The sequence below is a fragment of the Camelina sativa genome, chromosome 14 (genome assembly GCF_030686135.1).
Source record: "Camelina sativa cultivar CO46 ecotype springtype chromosome 14, ASM3068613v1".
In the NCBI taxonomy this organism is placed as follows: Eukaryota; Viridiplantae; Streptophyta; class Magnoliopsida; order Brassicales; family Brassicaceae; genus Camelina; species Camelina sativa.
This window is the reverse complement of record NC_141893.1, coordinates 3,742,538-3,758,932: the sequence shown is the minus strand read 5'-3', so window position 1 is coordinate 3,758,932 and position 16,395 is coordinate 3,742,538. Positions and strand designations below refer to the sequence as shown.

Below are 16,395 nucleotides of genomic sequence, written 5' to 3'. Positions count from 1 at the left end.
CATAAAATCAAAAAAAAAAAATAACGACGAAAATGATTATATGATATACCATCCTTACAAAATAACGACGACTGCAAACTCCTGTTATAAAATCATTGTCTTAGTCGAAAACAAAGTTTCAAGTCACTACAAAACATATGAAGGAAGAGCTCCAAAACACACAAGAAAGCAGATAACTAATAGCCTCCCTTGAGATCGTTGACAACATCGTAAGGGATGGGAGTGACAGTCTCCAAGGTCATTCCTTCGACCATGAATCCTGGTTTGGGTCCTTTAGGCTGTCTCTTGGTGCTTATTGTCTCACCATTGGCTTTGGCTGCAGCTTTGAGCTCATCGTTCTTCTTCTTCCTCAGCTTGAACTCCTCAGCACACCTTGATTGCTGCACATGCTCCACACGCACATGAATCCTCTTCCTTATGATCCTGTTGCCAATCTGAAACACCCCCAGACATACATATGTCAGTAAATGATACACTAAAGATATGCAATTGCAAAAAAAAAAGGTTTGTGTTATTGTCATTAGGGCAATCGCACAGCACACAATAACATATATAGAGACAAGATTGACTAATACAAATGTTAGTGGGTGATTTGACGCCAAACTACAGAAATGCAATAGTCATGAAACTAAACAAACTAGCAATTCAATGACAAGGAGTCCAAGTATTGAATCAATGATAAGGCTATATTAAAGCTAAGCAATCACAATTTCGAATCTGAAACTGGATCAAGACCAACGCCACTGGATAATAGAAACCGAAATCTTAGAGATACAAATCTATTGAGCTCGCGGATGAGATTTACATAATACGAATCAATGCTCAATCACACATTTCAATATCAAACTAACAGATCAAACAATCCAAAATCTCACTCTAAGCTCCAATCCTAATCCAACAAGACAAAAAGTTGAAGGGACGTGAGAGAGAGAGAGAGAGAGAGTTCATCAGACCTGTTTGTTCACTTCAACACCGACGGCGCGCTTGGTGACGTTCCAGATGCGACCAGTACGACCATGGTAGAACTTGTGAGGCATACCCTTGTGAATCGCACCATTCACCTTAACATCGACGTAATCGCCTACCTTGAAGGTCCTTAGGTAAGTCGAGAGTGGAATGTAACCCTTCTTCCTGAACGGCCTCGCGAACAGATCCCTCGTTCTCGCCCGAACTCCATGTCCTGCCGGCATTTTTCCGTCTCTTTGGTGGATGCGAAATGTGATTAGGGTTTATTTATATCTCTCCCCTCTCTTTCGAGATTAGGGTTCCTTTTTTTCCTTCTAAACGGGCCTGTTGGCTCATAATGGTGGGCTTATCTCTACTATGCCCATTTGAATAGCTCTACTCGTCTTATCGACAAAGGCTGTTATTGTGATGTTTAACCCTTACACTTTAAAACCTTTTTTTGTGTTATCACCCCAAACTAACATAAAAAGTTCAAATTACACCCAGTTTCAATGGTCTTGGAAAATCTATTTCATTTGGATTTTGGAGCTTGATTGATGAATCTTTTGTATTCGGTTTTATGAATCAGAAAGAATGAATTCTTATCAGAGAGAAGCTACAGGGAAATCCCATGAACAAAATTTTACAGCGTCAGTTAAAAAAAAAAAAAGAAGCGTGTAAACAAGAAAGAATAGGATGTTATTCTCTAAGAAAGAAACTCTTTGAAAAAGAATTGAAGATCAGTGAATCTTATATAAGCTTCTTCTTCTCAAAGTATTGCTTCAAGTAGACTACCTGTAAACCAGAGACAGCGATGCATATACCCAGCGACATTATACTGTACCAAGCCACCCGTGAGTTCGTTTTCTCACTCACTGTCCTCATCTCTGCTTCTCTGTAACAAAAAATTTGCATTTTGATCCACAAAACTTGCATTTGTCAACAAAGAAGGCAGGACGAGCAGTGGTAAATGCAGCTGTGAAGAATTTTTACCTGTTTCTTAGGTAGATAAGATTTTCATGGATGGCTTCGACTGCACCTTCTAGTTTCCTGATCTCTAGCTCCACACCCTATGTTAACAGGCAAAAATCACAAAATGTCATAAAGAGTAAAACTTTACAGACTTTCTGAATCAAAAACATAGACATCTACTCTCTGAAACAGTAAAATCTCTGCATCACTTCTCACCTCGATCTTCTCTTTCTTAGCAATAGAGGCCCAATCCTTAGCAGCGATTCCAGTTTTCCAATCAATGTTGATGCTAACATTTTTGTTTCCGTGACTCTTTGCATCAGCCCAAAAGCAAGCCAAGTAATTCCCCGATTCTTGGGTTGTAAATGCAAACTGGCCATGCGTTACGTTTTCCATATGGTGCAGATTGTTGCCATATGGGGATGTCACCTGCAACCATAAACATTTCTCAAAACTCAGAGCCAAGAAACAGAGAACCACTACATTCCCACATTCAAGTTCGACTTCAAGGACAGCTCTCAATCCAATGACACTATCTAAAACAATCCATCAAACTATATGGAACTAGCAAAAAAAAACACTCATGATAACCAAATACCAAAAAGAGAGAGAGAGTATACTTAGTTGATGCTCCCTTCTGCATCATTAATAGACGTCAAACTTGAATGCAAATCCAAAATAAAACCGTAAACTCATCATAACGATCAAAGAAAGAGATCATCATGAGCATAATTTTCCAAATAAGGAAACTTGGACCGATCATTAACTGTAAAATCGTTCCTAATTACGTGTGTGATTAATTGGGAAACGACTTATGGATCAGTTGAGATTAGGGATCTAGTAAAAAAACCATTAATGCAGAGATGATCGGAACAAGAAATCGAAGGGAAAGATTACCTTGACGGAGATAGTGGGCATGACGCCATGATCTTCAGAGATGATGAGGTAATCAGCCAAAACGACGACATTGCTCTGGATTTCTTCAGATACACACTTTGTTCCGGTGGGTGGCACATCTAGCCATACAGCCTCCCCCACCGGAATCATCACCGGAACCAGGAAGAAGAGTAGTAACGCCGTCGAGAAGCTAGGGAGCATCTTAGCAGTCATCATCTTCATCGAGCTTTGAAACTTTCCGATTGTATTCATCAATCGTTGTGTTTCTTCTTCTGATGGCCAGATCTTTTGCTCCCAAGTGTTTTTTTTTTTTTTTTTTCTGATTTGTTCTTGGGAAGCAGTACAGACTACTCGATTGGGCTTTGATGAGACTACTCCATGGGCTTTGAGAATTGAGTTAAAAGTGATTTGTATAGGGTCCAATAAAGATCTAAAATAAGTAATTTACTTTTTTATCAGCACTCATATAAATAAGAAACACTAAACAAATACTACTAGTTGCCTTCTCAAATCTCATCTTCCATTTATTTTTTAAAATCTTATCTGTATATACGTGCACATTGGAGTCATAAAGGCAAAGATTGTGGCAGAGTCTTTAAATAGATTTGTGCAGTTCCTTTTTTGTTTTTAAAAGACAAATTGGCAAACTTAATAAACTACTACATGAGATTATAAACATCTTTAATAATCGTTTAGATCTCTGTTTAGATACAAATACAATACAAGTCATCATGTCATTGTTAATATTGTTTTAATAGTATATCTATAACTTATCCTTTTACGGAAGTGGTATGCCTATTGCAAAGTCAAGACTCATGAAATGATGAAAGTCGTGTGTTACGTAATCATCATCATAAGTTTTATTTTAGCCAGGGGAATCCTATAATAATGTAGTTTTATTTCTCTGAAATTGGATGGGTTTAAACCGCCCAAAATAAAAAATTAAAATAAAAAGCTTAAATAACGAATTTGGCCCTTAAGGTCACCGAAGCCCTATTCTCAAGGAGATAAAAACGGCAAAGCAAGGGAGAGCATAACTTAACCAATCTCGCTTTCTTTTCATAACAATGCAAAAGATCTCTCAAGAGGTGGATAGTGCCTAGAATTCTTTTCTTCTTCGTTCACATAATATCATAAGAAAAATTTGTTGAAGTACTACTTTTCAGGTATGTACACATTCATAGATGATGATATGTAATTAAATTTGTTTTTTTTTTCTCTATACAATCAAAATGTAAAGTTTATTTGTGATATTTTCGTGGCCATGCAAAACGATTGTGATGATTTTGTTTATATGGGGTTTCTCTGCGTACGCTTTTGTTTGGTTATTAACATGCATCAATCAACTTAAAACTAGACTTTTGGGAGATAGTAATTTTCAATATTTATGTTGTAACAGCTTTCACAAGGAATATTATCCAATGGAAAGCTATAATATGAGTTTCTAATTAGAGATTCCACGTTTAAATTGAATAGAACCAAACCAAACAAGAGATTGCTTGCGTACACTCGTTTGAAATTGAAATCAGTCCGCGTAATATGATAAATTTGTAAGGTGTCGTTTTGTTTTTTCTTCTTCTTTTTATAAAAAAACTCAGTTAAGTCAGAGTTACGTGTTGTTGTGTTGTCATATGAATCCGTATATACTCCGCGTCAAATTCAACTCCGATGAAAAGGATTGATCTCAAAACAAAAACGCCCCACTAATATAGTACTAACTTTATCATATTGTATACTCCATCAAGAAAATCAAATTTTAGATTTTGATTGGGATGTAAAAGCCATTTTTCATGCCAAGTCAACAACGGCTATTGGCTAGATAAAAAAAAAAGCAAATGGCTTCGTGCTTCTCCTCTTTTTTCCTTTTTTTTCGATTTTCTTAACCTCTTGAGGAATTTTATTATAGAAGAATCTGAGATTCATAATTAAACGTGTAATTAAGTCACTTTGTTTGGGAATCGAATCACACACATGACACACCTTTTCTTGATACTCATATCTTTTTATTCTGCGAACCTAACTTTTTTTTTGTACGCTTTCTCGAAAATTCTAGAGCTCAGATCTTCAGATTCGTGGGTCCATAATGTGGTCAATGGGTTTGATAAGGCGTACGGCAATGTCCAGCGCCATTAGAGCTTCATCATCACAAAGGACATGGCTTGTTCATCAGGGTGGATCAAGAAGCTGCGTCACCGTCAACACACCGTCGTCGTCGAAGGAGGAAGAGAAGAAGATGGAGAATAGAGATGTAACTATAGCGGAAGCGAAGAAGCTGATGAGGCTTGTGAATGTTGAAGACATGAAGAAGAAACTTATCGGTATGGGTGATAGAGATGTCGTCTCTTACACTTCGCTTTTAGAAGCTTCTCAAGGAATGGGTATCGCTAGATCCCCTGATGAAGCTCACATCTTTGCTCGTGTTCTTGACAATGCTGGCGTTGTCTTGATCTTTCGTGATAAAGTCTTTCTTCACCCAGACAAGGTCTAACAAAAAGAACAAAACTTTACTCTGTTTTTGCTCTGTTCTTCTTGATTTGTCTAAAAATCTGGACTTTTTTTAAAAAAACTTTTAGGTGGTGGATCTGATTAGACGAGCGATGCCTTTGGATCAGAACCCAGAGGAGGATCAAATCAAAGACGAATTCAATAAGCTGAGAATCATGAAAGAGGAGATTGATGTTCTTGCTCATAGACAAGTGAGGAAGATTCTTTGGTGTGGTTTGGCTACTTCCATGGTTCAAATTGGGCTCTTTTTTAGATTAACTTTTTGGGAATTCTCATGGGATGTGATGGAACCAATCACTTTCTTCGCTACAGCCACTGGTATCATCGTCGGTTATGCTTACTTCTTGATGACGTCGAGAGATCCCACATATCAGGATTTCATGAAGAGACTGTTCTTGTCGAGGCAGAGGAAGTTGTTGAAGATTCACAAGTTTGACTGTGAGAGGTTTAAAGAACTGGAGAGGGTATGTAAAATGACATCGTCTTGTCACGCAGCTGCGTCTATAAGGAATCGTGTTGGGTTAGAACTTGATCTCGAGGATGCTTTGCAGAGTCGTAGAGACTGATTCATTATATATTTAAAAAAAGAACATTCCAGTTTTTTCCTTGTCTTCTGGTGTGCATGGTTCCATCAAACTGAAGAAGAGATGATCAGTCTTTGCAAAAAGTTACTTACAACAAAGAGTGTGTTTTCGATCATCTTTTCTGCTTCTTAATATAATTCATAAGTAACCATTGACATGTATTTGTTGTTACTGTAAACTGTAAAGATTGGCTTCTTAACAGATTTAACTGTTCTCGTTACGTTGTTTTTTTTACAGTTTTTTTTTCTGTGTGTCTACAAGGACTTTGTGTAAACAACCATTTCTTTACTGACTTAACTGGTAAAATAGACACATTTTCAACAAATAATTTGAAAAGTAGACATTTAGAAGCCAATCTTTACATTTAGAAGCCAATCTTTACACTTTCCTCTCTAATGGAAAGTTTATTAGAGAAGCAGAAAAGTTTATTTAGAAAATGACATTTTTAACCTTTTGTTTATTTTTTTATGTATCCACATAAAGATAAATTTGCATAAAGACAAATTTATTTTATAACTGAACCTAATAAAAATCAACTCAATAACAAATGTATGTTTTAATAATTGATGAATTTTATACATTTTATTTTTTTAGACATGACCAAAATAATAATCTAAATAAAAAAAAAATATCTTTATAAATGAATAAATCCTTTTTTAATGGATTTATGTGTTTTGAATTTTAGATGTGTGATTGATTTATCATAAACAACACTAAAACATGTATTATAGATAATTATATCACACATTTCATAAACTTCCCAAAATATCATTATTAAACACATTACAATATTTTAAATTAATTTTTAGAAATTTCATAAACTTCCCAAATTTTTTTTTTTTTTTTTTAGTTTTGAATTCTTTATTTTATATTTAGGTTATAGTTTTGAAGAAATAAGGTTTAGTATTTAGAGTGCGTGGTTTAGTTTTGAAAATTTATTTAGATGGTACACCAAACACAGATGCTACACCAAACTCATATAGTACATTAAACTCAGATGGTACACCCAACCCAGATTGTACACCAGAATTACAGTATTTCACACATTACAATTTTTTAAGTTAGTTTTTAAATTTTTTTTATGTTTGGGTTCTCTATTATATATTTAGGGTATAGTTTTGAAGGGATATGGTTTGATATATAGATTGTAGGGTTTTCATTTTGAAATATTAATTAGAGAGTACACTAAACCGATATGGTACACCAAACTTAGATGATAAACCAAATCTAAATGATACACTAAACCTAGATGGTAAACTAAATCCATATGGTATATTAGATCTAGATGATACATCAGATTCAGATGGTACACCAGATTCAGATGGTACACCAGACCCAGATAGTACACTAGAGTCAAATAGTATACCAGAGTCAGATGGTACACCATAGCCAGATAGTACACTAGACCTATATGATACACCAAACGTAAATGGTACACCAAATATGGTACACCATAACCAAATGATACTCCAGATTCAGATGGTACACCAAAGCTAGATGATACACCAGATTCATATGATACACTAGACCCAGATGGTACACCAGAGTCCAATGGTACATCAGAGTCCAATGGTACACCAGAGTCCGATGGTACACTAGAGTCCGATAGTACACCAAAGTCAGATGGTACACCAGACGTAGATGGTATACTAGACTCAAATGGTACACCAGGCTCATATTGCACACGAAACCTACATTGTACACTAAAACCAGATGGTACACTAAACCTATATGGTAAACCAAACCCAAGTTGTACACTAAACTCATATTGTACACTTAACTCAGATGGTATACCAAAATAACATTATGTGACAAATTACAATATCTTAAAATATTTTTTGGAAATATTTTTTTTAGGTTTAGGTTCTTTATTTTACATTTAATGTATGATTTTAGGGGATAAGATTTTAGTATCTAAAGTTTAGGGTTAAATTTTAAAACTAAATTCTATTTTTAAAATTTTAGAGTGCTAAATTTTAAAATAAAAATTATTTGATGTTATTTGAAAGAATATTCCTAATTTAAATGGAGTAGTGGACCATGAAACATTAACTTTTTTATCCAATACCTCAAAATTGGGTCCCACATACACAAAATTTTATCTCTCATTTCCTCTAAAATTGGGATCACAAATAAACTTTCTCTTTTATGATAAATAATCATGGGTATATTAGTTTTTCTATTTTTTTGTCTTTTACTTTTTCTCATAAATTCTCTATGTCAAAAAGCTAAAAAGTGTCTATTCTTCAAATTTTTAACAAAAACTGCCTATTTTTCCAATTACTTTTTAAAAAATGTCTAATACACTAATGGACTCTTCTTTAACTCTTGGTACTTGCATGGTAAACAAAGAAAACACAGTAACACATGGTACGTACCGGACAGTTGTTTTTAGAGTTCAAATTCAAAACAAATGTCTTAAAGTTCCAGACCAACGAATCAGCAAGGATTGGAGCGTTCTAGGCCATAAACACCTTTCCTACTAGTACTAGCTATCACCCCTCATCAGACTCATATATGTTTTGTTCCTCAAGTGTTCTTCCTGAAATGAAATGAGATGTATAAGATAGTATTTTGTTAATCTAGACACGCAACATGGGCCAGTGACTATGTCTAATGGATCATGGATGTATTTGGTAGGAGGACATTTGCATTATGAAGACACTTTTTTGGTCCAACATAGCTGTGCCACGAAATCTAAGCGAAGTTGCGCTGTCTGGATGAGACGTTGTCGATTCCTTTTTTTTGGACATGATCATCTTAGACAATCTTGAACTAAAATTTGCAGCGTCTACTGCAAAAACTTGGTGAACAAAAAATTAAAGTTTATAGGATGGAAGCAAATACCTAAAAGGAAGACATGGGAGCGTGGTTCGGTGATAATTTTGAGGGAGTTTTCAGTTTCTATTTGTTATTATATATTTAATGACCTAATTAAGAAAACACAAAAAAGGGTTTCCACTTTAATTAAGATCAGATTAGTTAATTTGGAAATTGATAAAAAAAAAAAAACAAATACAAAAAAGGAAAGTCCAAACAATGAAGTTAATAATAAGAGAAGCAGATTACAAAACGCAAAAAGCCGAGAAAACGTGAAGCCCATAAGACGATCCCTTGTCGTCTTCCCCAAACACACAACTTTCCACTTCTGGTTACTGCCTTCATTAAACAACTGCCCCCCTCCCTCCTCCCTCATCTTTTCTCTCTCTCTTTCTTTCTTGTTTTTATATTAATAATCTTTTTTACTTTTCCTCTTTATCCTTTGTATGATTCTCTTCAGTCTGATTTAAAAAAGTTTCAGTTTGTTCCTTTTTTTCCTCATTATACAGTCTTGTTAGTCACATCTGTGAAAATTAAAAAAATATCTTAACTAAAATTCCATAAAAAAAAACTCTTTTTTTTTGTTTTTGATTTTGTGGAATCCCAAAAGGTGCCAAGCTTTTTTTTATAATTTTAAGTATCTCATATCTTCTTCCCTTACTGTTTTAGCAAGAAAAAATGTTACCGGCGAAGCCGACCCTGTTCTTTGATTAGTGTGTGTGAGATTTGTCTTTTATCCAAATTAAGCTTTTTTAAAAAAAGTATATTATTATAATATATGCAAATTGCCCATACTCTCAGACATGGGCATACGTATTTGGGTGGTCCCATTCATCGTCGTCGTCTGTGTTAGGGAGCACAAATAATAGAGAGTAGAGAGACGTAGCAGCAGACCAGAGAGAGAGAGAAGAGGCGGTGATCGAGGTCTTGATTTACAATAACCCATAAAGAGCTTCTCAAGAGTGTCACTAGACAAGATCTGATCATGGTTTCTTGAATCTTCTCTCTTCTTCTTCTTCTCTCTTCTTTCTTAAAGGTAGCTACTTTCCCTTTCCCCAAGCTTCCTCCTTTCTTTATTTATTTATTTTTATATATAAAGGAAGCTTCTTTCTTCGATTGTTTTGTGCTTAGAGCTTAGCAGCAACTAGACTCACTCTTCTTACTCTGTAAGCTCTTCTCGGGGTTGCGTTTTGTGATTAGTCCTTACTTAATTTTAGTTAAAGCTATTTCTCTCTTGTCATCAATACAGTCCGTATTTTATTTTATTTTGGTGAATAAAGGTTTTTTTTGTAGGTCTCTTTTTGATCTGGCTTGATGTGTGTGTTTTTTACTCAGATTTTTGTAGTCTGTGATCATTTATGAGAAGAAGCATCCAATTAATCCCATCCTCTTAGCTCTCTTCACTTTTACGATTGCTTTCGCTGTGGGACTTTATTACTCCTTTCCGAAAGGTATAGCTATAGAGACACCCAAGAGTTTATATTAAAGTCTACTTTATGTATTATCTCTGTTTTGGATGTTGAAAGGCAGATTTTGCTCTGATCCTCGTTATTGTTAGTATTTGTCAACTTGATGGTCCCTGTTGAGTTTGAGTATCAATTACCATTTGTGTCGACATCTTGTTGATTTTGGGTTGTAGGATGACTTAAGATTGGTAGTGTTCATGGAATTTGACTCCTTAGCTATGTCCTTACACATCATAATTAAGTTGGTTTAGTTGCTTTGAGAATGGTAAATCATTGAACAGTGGAATATAGCAGGATGATCCCTGCACCTGTTGTATCCTGTTTTTGGGTTTAGCTAGGCAGACTTTCTCGATGGAGTTACTCTAGTACTACATGCCTCTTTTTGCTTTGAAATTCTTAATTGTTTCTTAGTGTTTCAAGTTTATCCTTATGCATTTTCTTGTATTATTGGTGAAGAATGCTTTTGTGTTGTCTCCTTAGCAGAAGTTTTGCACTTAATTTTTGTTTTCTTGTATCTGTGTCAGGAAAAAAATGTCAGGGTCTAGGCCAAGTCAGTCCTCTGAGGGCTCTAGGCGATCAAGGCACAGCGCTAGAATCATTGCGCAGACCACTGTAGATGCGAAGCTCCATGCTGATTTTGAGGAGTCAGGCAGTTCCTTTGATTACTCAACCTCAGTTCGTGTCACTGGCCCGGTTGTGGAGAACCAGCCACCAAGGTCTGACAAGGTGACCACGACTTATCTTCATCACATACAGAAGGGAAAGCTGATTCAGCCCTTTGGTTGTTTGCTTGCCTTGGATGAGAAGACTTTCAAAGTCATTGCATACAGCGAGAATGCTCCCGAGTTGTTGACAATGACCAGTCATGCAGTTCCTAGTGTTGGCGAGCACCCTGTTCTAGGCATTGGGACAGATATAAGGAGTCTTTTCACAGCTCCTAGTGCCTCTGCATTGCAGAAAGCTCTTGGATTTGGAGATGTATCCTTGTTGAATCCCATTCTTGTGCACTGCAAGACTTCTGCAAAGCCCTTTTATGCGATTGTCCACAGGGTTACAGGGAGCATCATTGTCGACTTTGAACCGGTAAAGCCTTATGAAGTTCCCATGACAGCTGCTGGTGCCTTACAATCATATAAGCTCGCTGCCAAAGCAATCACTAGGCTGCAATCTTTGCCCAGTGGAAGCATGGAAAGGCTTTGTGATACAATGGCACAGGAGGTTTTTGAACTCACGGGGTATGACAGGGTGATGGCTTATAAGTTTCATGAAGATGATCATGGTGAGGTTGTCTCCGAGGTTACAAAACCTGGGCTGGAACCTTATCTTGGTCTGCATTATCCAGCCACTGACATCCCTCAGGCAGCCCGTTTTCTGTTTATGAAGAACAAGGTCCGGATGATCGTTGATTGCAATGCAAAACATGCTAGGGTGCTTCAAGATGAAAAGCTTTCCTTTGATCTTACCTTGTGTGGCTCTACCCTCAGAGCACCGCACAGCTGCCATTTACAGTACATGGCCAACATGGATTCAATTGCATCTCTGGTTATGGCGGTTGTAGTTAATGAGGAAGATGGAGAAGGGGATGCTCCTGATTCTACTGCACAGCCTCAGAAGAGAAAGAGATTATGGGGTTTAGTGGTTTGTCATAATACAACTCCAAGGTTTGTCCCATTTCCTCTCAGGTATGCATGTGAGTTTCTTGCTCAAGTGTTTGCCATACACGTCAATAAGGAGGTGGAACTGGAGAACCAGATTGTGGAGAAGAACATTTTGCGCACACAGACACTCTTGTGTGATATGCTGATGCGTGATGCTCCACTGGGTATTGTGTCGCAGAGCCCCAACATAATGGACCTTGTGAAATGTGATGGAGCAGCACTCTTGTATAAAGACAAGGTATGGAAACTGGGAACAACTCCAAGTGAGTTCCATCTGCAGGAGATAGCTTCATGGTTGTGTGAATACCACACGGATTCAACAGGTTTGAGCACTGATAGTTTGCATGACGCTGGGTTTCCGAGGGCTCTGTCTCTTGGGGACTCGGTATGTGGAATGGCGGCTGTAAGGATATCATCGAAAGACATGATTTTCTGGTTCCGTTCTCATACCGCTGGTGAAGTGAGATGGGGAGGTGCCAAGCATGATCCAGATGATAGGGATGATGCAAGGAGAATGCACCCGAGGTCATCGTTCAAGGCTTTCCTTGAAGTGGTCAAGACAAGGAGTTTACCTTGGAAGGACTATGAGATGGATGCAATACACTCCTTGCAGCTTATTCTGAGGAATGCTTTCAAGGATGGTGAGACTACTGATGTGAATACAAAGGTCATTCACTCTAAGCTAAATGATCTCAAAATTGATGGTATACAAGAACTAGAAGCTGTGACCAGTGAGATGGTTCGTTTAATTGAGACTGCTACGGTGCCAATATTGGCGGTTGATTCTGATGGATTGGTTAATGGCTGGAACACGAAAATTGCTGAGCTGACTGGTCTTTCGGTTGATGAAGCAATTGGGAAGCATCTCCTCACACTTGTTGAAGATTCTTCGGTGGAAATCGTTAAAAGGATGCTAGAGAATGCATTAGAAGGTAACTCTCTTCCTAAGTTATGCTGAGTTGCTAAGAATCTTCCAACTAGATTGCACTGTTCAAGTTTCAATTGAGAATCATGTAAGTTGGTTTCGCTTTTTTCTCTCTGAACAACTGAAGCTGAGTCTATAAACTTCACTTGCAGGAACCGAGGAGCAGAATGTCCAATTTGAAATCAAGACACAACTGACCAGAGCTGATGCTTGTCCAATAAGTTTAGTTGTAAATGCATGTGCAAGTAGAGATCTTCATGAAAACGTTGTTGGGGTGTGTTTTGTAGCCCATGATCTTACTGGCCAGAAGACTGTGATGGACAAGTTTACTCGGATTGAAGGTGATTACAAGGCGATTATCCAAAATCCAAACCCGCTGATCCCGCCCATATTTGGCACCGATGAGTTTGGATGGTGCACAGAGTGGAATCCAGCAATGTCAAAGTTAACCGGTTTAAAGCGAGAGGAAGTGATCGACAAGATGCTCTTAGGAGAAGTCTTTGGGACACAGAAATCATGTTGTCGTCTAAAGAATCAAGAAGCTTTTGTAAACCTTGGGATTGTGCTGAACAACGCTGTGACCAGTCAAGATCCAGAGAAAGTGTCCTTTGCTTTCTTTACAAGAGGTGGCAAGTATGTAGAGTGTCTGTTGTGTGTGAGTAAGAAACTGGACAGGGAAGGTGTAGTGACAGGTGTATTCTGTTTCCTGCAACTTGCCAGCCATGAGCTGCAGCAAGCGCTCCATGTTCAGCGTCTAGCTGAGAGAACCGCAGTGAAGAGACTAAAGGCTCTAGCATACATCAAAAGACAGATCCGGAATCCGCTTTCTGGGATTATGTTTGCAAGGAAAATGATAGAAGGCACTGAATTAGGACCAGAGCAGAGACAGATTTTGCAAACTAGCGCGTTATGTCAGAAGCAACTAAGCAAGATCCTTGATGATTCGGATCTTGAAAGCATTATAGAAGGGTATACAAGAATCGAAGTTTCTTTATCTTTCAACATGTTTACCTGATTTCTTATGTTGGGATTTGACTGCGCAGGTGTTTGGATCTGGAAATGAAAGAGTTCAGCTTAAACGAAGTGTTGACTGCTTCCACAAGTCAAGTAATGATGAAGAGTAACGGAAAGAGTGTTCGAATAACAAATGAGACCGGAGAAGAAGTAATGTCTGATACTTTGTATGGAGACAGTATTAGGCTTCAACAAGTCTTGGCAGATTTCATGCTGATGTCTGTTAACTTTACACCATCCGGAGGTCAGCTAACTGTTACAGCTTCCTTGAGGAAGGATCAGCTTGGGCGTTCTGTGCATCTTGCTTCTTTAGAGATCAGGTAAAATATTCTTAATCAGAATGCACACAATGATGTTAAAAAAAGAAGTGCATTAAGGATATTGGGTTGATGAAAACAGGTTAACGCATACGGGAGCTGGGATACCCGAGTTTTTACTAAACCAAATGTTTGGGACTGAGGAAGATGTGTCAGAAGAAGGTTTGAGTTTGATGGTTAGCCGGAAACTGGTGAAGCTGATGAATGGAGATGTTCAGTACTTGAGACAAGCTGGGAAATCAAGTTTCATTATCTCTGCAGAACTCGCTGCAGCAAACAAGTAGTCCCCAAAAGAGATAGGGGTCAATAGTCACTGGATTTTCTTTGTTTGTTCCTTTCTTTATCGCGTTTTGTTTTCGGTTTCAAATTTCAATAACGATGATATATCATATATCCATCCATTTACATCTTTTGTGAACTCTTCTCTGAAGCTGTAATATATGGATGCATATCTATCTCCTCTCGAGTGTTTTGGTTTCATAATGTATCATTCAAAAGCTGATGTATGAGAGAAATAAGTTCAGTCACGGTCTCAAAACAAATACTCTTAGTCTGACAATCTCCTCCTAAAGTTCCATTCAGATCTTACCAACTTCTTTTTGATGATAGAGAGGATATGCTTAATGCGCTGAATGGCTGCAGCTAGAGTATATGCCTTGTGGTTAGTACAACAAGCCAGAGTTTACAGGTAATGTATGAACCTTGACTATGTTGCAAGAATTCTTGGTTTCAAAAATTTAGCTTTAGCTTAACTCCATGAAGAAGAGGTCAGACTTCTAAACTACTACAGGGATCTAATTAGCTGGCCATATGGAGTACACTTAGTTTTGAATTAAGAAGCACATGGGGAAGTATGATCTTATTATTTATTTAATCAGTTTTATATTAAGCCCATACGTAAGAGTCTCTCAAGTAGATTATTTTATATCAAGGTAGCTTACCTGTTTTCATATCTATTTGAAAGCTTCTAGATTAGATCAACCTCGACTTCTTACCTGTTTTTAGTCAACTTTAGAACAAAACCAAACAAAATTGGATTATACAGAAGATAACAATGATACATGAGACAATGGAGCTCAAAATGCACAATGAAAGATCATCAGTTATTGTTTCTTATTACATAAGACAAATCAAAGGAGAAAAAAAAGATCTTTCCTTTATCAAACAGAACCGGAAGAAGAAAAAAACTGTAATGAATATAAAAGAGATCATTTCTTGGGTTGGAACTTGGATTTGATGTGTTTGACAGTTCCAGAAGATGTCTGGAAGGCTTGAGCCAAGATGTTGTCAGGAACAGGAGGAGTGGAACCAAACAAAGTAGCACCAAGAGACTGAGTACCAGGAAGCTGACTATTGAAAGCTGAAAGAACAGAGGCAGGAACACGACCATTGTTCTTCTGGAAATGGACAAGTCCTTTAGGGAAAGCAAAGACATCTCCTTTCTTGATAGATTGAGCGATGAGCTTATTGGCAGTAGTGAGGAACCCAACGTCGAGTTCTCCTTCGAGGACAAAGACGACTTCAGTGGCACGTGGGTGGGTGTGAGGTGGGTTTAAACCACCAGGTGCGTAGTCGATACGAGCGAGAGAGACACCGAGTGTGTTGAGTCCAGGGATTGTCATAACGTTAGCTCCAGTGACCAAGGCACCGAATGTGTTGTTTGTGAGACCTGGATTAGCTATTCCTTGTGAGAAGAAATCGGCTGGTGTTACTGCAGCTGCGTCTTTACAAGGAAAGCCATTGATCTTGATTCCTGCAAACAGAGAATAAAAATTGAAGCTTTTACTTTTTAGGTAAGTGGAACAGAGAACAAAACAGAGATTTTTTTTTTATATTAAAGAATATATATATACCAGAGGAGAGATCAGCGACGCAGAGATCTTGGAGCATGTCCGGATCTGCGGAAGCGGAGATGAAGACGGTGAGACCTATGAGGAGGAGGAGGAGAGTTTGAGTTGGTGAAGAAGAAGCCATTGTTTGGTGGTGGTGGTGGGGCTGTGTAACAAAGTTGAGAATTATTGTTTATAAAGGAAATAGAGGAATTGAAGAGAGTATATGACTTTTCTCATTGAGAAGAAAAAGCAAGGAACATGCTACTCTTCACTTTCTCCTTCTCCTCTGTCAAAAAATATATACACAAACGTCAAAGGTCAACGTATACTAAACGGATGGGTCATGGCTTCACATTAGTTTTGGTATTACACGGCACTGCCTAATATTAATGGGTTTATAAGAAATTGAATTATTATTACCTAATATGTAATAAAATAATGCGTATCAGGTAATAACTGT

The 16,395-nt window shown here is 37.5% G+C and overlaps 5 protein-coding genes across 8 annotated transcripts; 2 read left to right on the top strand and 3 right to left on the bottom strand.

Moving 5' to 3' along the window:
• Nucleotides 1-21: 21 nt before the first annotated feature.
• Nucleotides 22-1,303, bottom strand: LOC104739555 (large ribosomal subunit protein eL21z/eL21y). The gene is made up of 2 exons (XM_010459949.3): nt 954-1,303; nt 22-434 (listed from the first exon to the last, which is right to left on the bottom strand). The coding sequence occupies exons 1-2, from the start codon at nt 1,188-1,190 to the stop codon at nt 177-179; spliced, it is 495 nt and encodes a 164-aa protein (XP_010458251.1). The 5' UTR covers nt 1,191-1,303; the 3' UTR covers nt 22-176.
• Nucleotides 1,304-1,521: 218 nt separating this feature from the next.
• LOC104739554 (transmembrane emp24 domain-containing protein p24delta3-like) lies at nt 1,522-3,189 on the bottom strand. The gene is made up of 4 exons (XM_010459948.3): nt 2,815-3,189; nt 2,134-2,346; nt 1,939-2,015; nt 1,522-1,840 (listed from the first exon to the last, which is right to left on the bottom strand). The coding sequence occupies exons 1-4, from the start codon at nt 3,064-3,066 to the stop codon at nt 1,696-1,698; spliced, it is 687 nt and encodes a 228-aa protein (XP_010458250.1). The 5' UTR covers nt 3,067-3,189; the 3' UTR covers nt 1,522-1,695.
• A 620-nt stretch (nt 3,190-3,809) lies between these two features.
• Nucleotides 3,810-6,177, top strand: LOC104739553 (calcium uniporter protein 1, mitochondrial). 2 transcript variants are annotated; one of them, XM_010459947.3, is made up of 3 exons: nt 3,810-3,980; nt 4,868-5,296; nt 5,388-6,177. In XM_010459947.3, exons 2-3 carry the CDS (start codon nt 4,898-4,900, stop codon nt 5,883-5,885), a joined length of 897 nt encoding a protein of 298 aa, XP_010458249.2. In that variant the 5' UTR covers nt 3,810-3,980; nt 4,868-4,897; the 3' UTR covers nt 5,886-6,177. The 2 variants fall into 2 exon arrangements, with proteins under 2 accessions (XP_010458249.2, XP_010458248.2); XM_010459946.3 differs by lacking the exon at nt 3,810-3,980 and having other exon boundaries at nt 4,549-5,296.
• A 2,722-nt stretch (nt 6,178-8,899) lies between these two features.
• Nucleotides 8,900-14,630, top strand: LOC104739550 (phytochrome A). Of its 3 annotated transcripts, XM_087484344.1 has the most exons (7): nt 9,102-9,759; nt 9,855-9,889; nt 10,059-10,174; nt 10,714-12,779; nt 12,925-13,741; nt 13,816-14,106; nt 14,186-14,630. In XM_087484344.1, exons 4-7 carry the CDS (start codon nt 10,721-10,723, stop codon nt 14,385-14,387), a joined length of 3,369 nt encoding a protein of 1,122 aa, XP_087340470.1. In that variant the 5' UTR covers nt 9,102-9,759; nt 9,855-9,889; nt 10,059-10,174; nt 10,714-10,720; the 3' UTR covers nt 14,388-14,630. The 3 variants fall into 3 exon arrangements, with proteins under 3 accessions (XP_087340469.1, XP_087340471.1, XP_087340470.1); XM_087484343.1 differs by lacking the exon at nt 9,855-9,889 and having other exon boundaries at nt 8,900-9,759; XM_087484345.1 differs by lacking the exons at nt 9,855-9,889; nt 10,059-10,174 and having other exon boundaries at nt 8,985-9,759.
• Nucleotides 14,631-15,113: 483 nt separating this feature from the next.
• On the bottom strand, nt 15,114-16,310 carry LOC104739549 (germin-like protein subfamily 2 member 1). The gene is made up of 2 exons (XM_010459941.2): nt 15,957-16,310; nt 15,114-15,856 (listed from the first exon to the last, which is right to left on the bottom strand). Exons 1-2 carry the CDS (start codon nt 16,075-16,077, stop codon nt 15,312-15,314), a joined length of 666 nt encoding a protein of 221 aa, XP_010458243.1. The 5' UTR covers nt 16,078-16,310; the 3' UTR covers nt 15,114-15,311.
• Nucleotides 16,311-16,395: the final 85 nt, after the last annotated feature.

Excerpts from the sequence above, each read along its gene's own strand:
- LOC104739555 (XM_010459949.3), bottom strand. The coding sequence starts at position 1,190 with ATGCCGGCAGGACATGGAGTTCGGGCGAGAACGAGGGATCTGTTCGCG. Across the intron at positions 435-953 it reads GTGTTGAAGTGAACAAACAG|ATTGGCAACAGGATCATAAG; the intron begins GTCTGATGAACT and ends GGGGTGTTTCAG.
- LOC104739554 (XM_010459948.3), bottom strand. The coding sequence starts at position 3,066 with ATGAATACAATCGGAAAGTTTCAAAGCTCGATGAAGATGATGACTGCT. Across the intron at positions 2,347-2,814 it reads TGCCCACTATCTCCGTCAAG|GTGACATCCCCATATGGCAA; the intron begins GTAATCTTTCCC and ends TTATGGTTGCAG. Across the intron at positions 1,841-1,938 it reads CTTATCTACCTAAGAAACAG|AGAAGCAGAGATGAGGACAG; the intron begins GTAAAAATTCTT and ends TTTTTGTTACAG.
- LOC104739553 (XM_010459947.3), top strand. The coding sequence starts at position 4,898 with ATGTGGTCAATGGGTTTGATAAGGCGTACGGCAATGTCCAGCGCCATT. Across the intron at positions 5,297-5,387 it reads TCTTTCTTCACCCAGACAAG|GTGGTGGATCTGATTAGACG; the intron begins GTCTAACAAAAA and ends AAAAACTTTTAG.
- LOC104739550 (XM_087484343.1), top strand. The coding sequence starts at position 10,721 with ATGTCAGGGTCTAGGCCAAGTCAGTCCTCTGAGGGCTCTAGGCGATCA. Across the intron at positions 12,780-12,924 it reads GCTAGAGAATGCATTAGAAG|GAACCGAGGAGCAGAATGTC; the intron begins GTAACTCTCTTC and ends CTTCACTTGCAG. Across the intron at positions 13,742-13,815 it reads CTTGAAAGCATTATAGAAGG|GTGTTTGGATCTGGAAATGA; the intron begins GTATACAAGAAT and ends TTGACTGCGCAG.
- LOC104739549 (XM_010459941.2), bottom strand. The coding sequence starts at position 16,077 with ATGGCTTCTTCTTCACCAACTCAAACTCTCCTCCTCCTCCTCATAGGT. Across the intron at positions 15,857-15,956 it reads CGTCGCTGATCTCTCCTCTG|GAATCAAGATCAATGGCTTT; the intron begins GTATATATATAT and ends CTCTGTTTGCAG.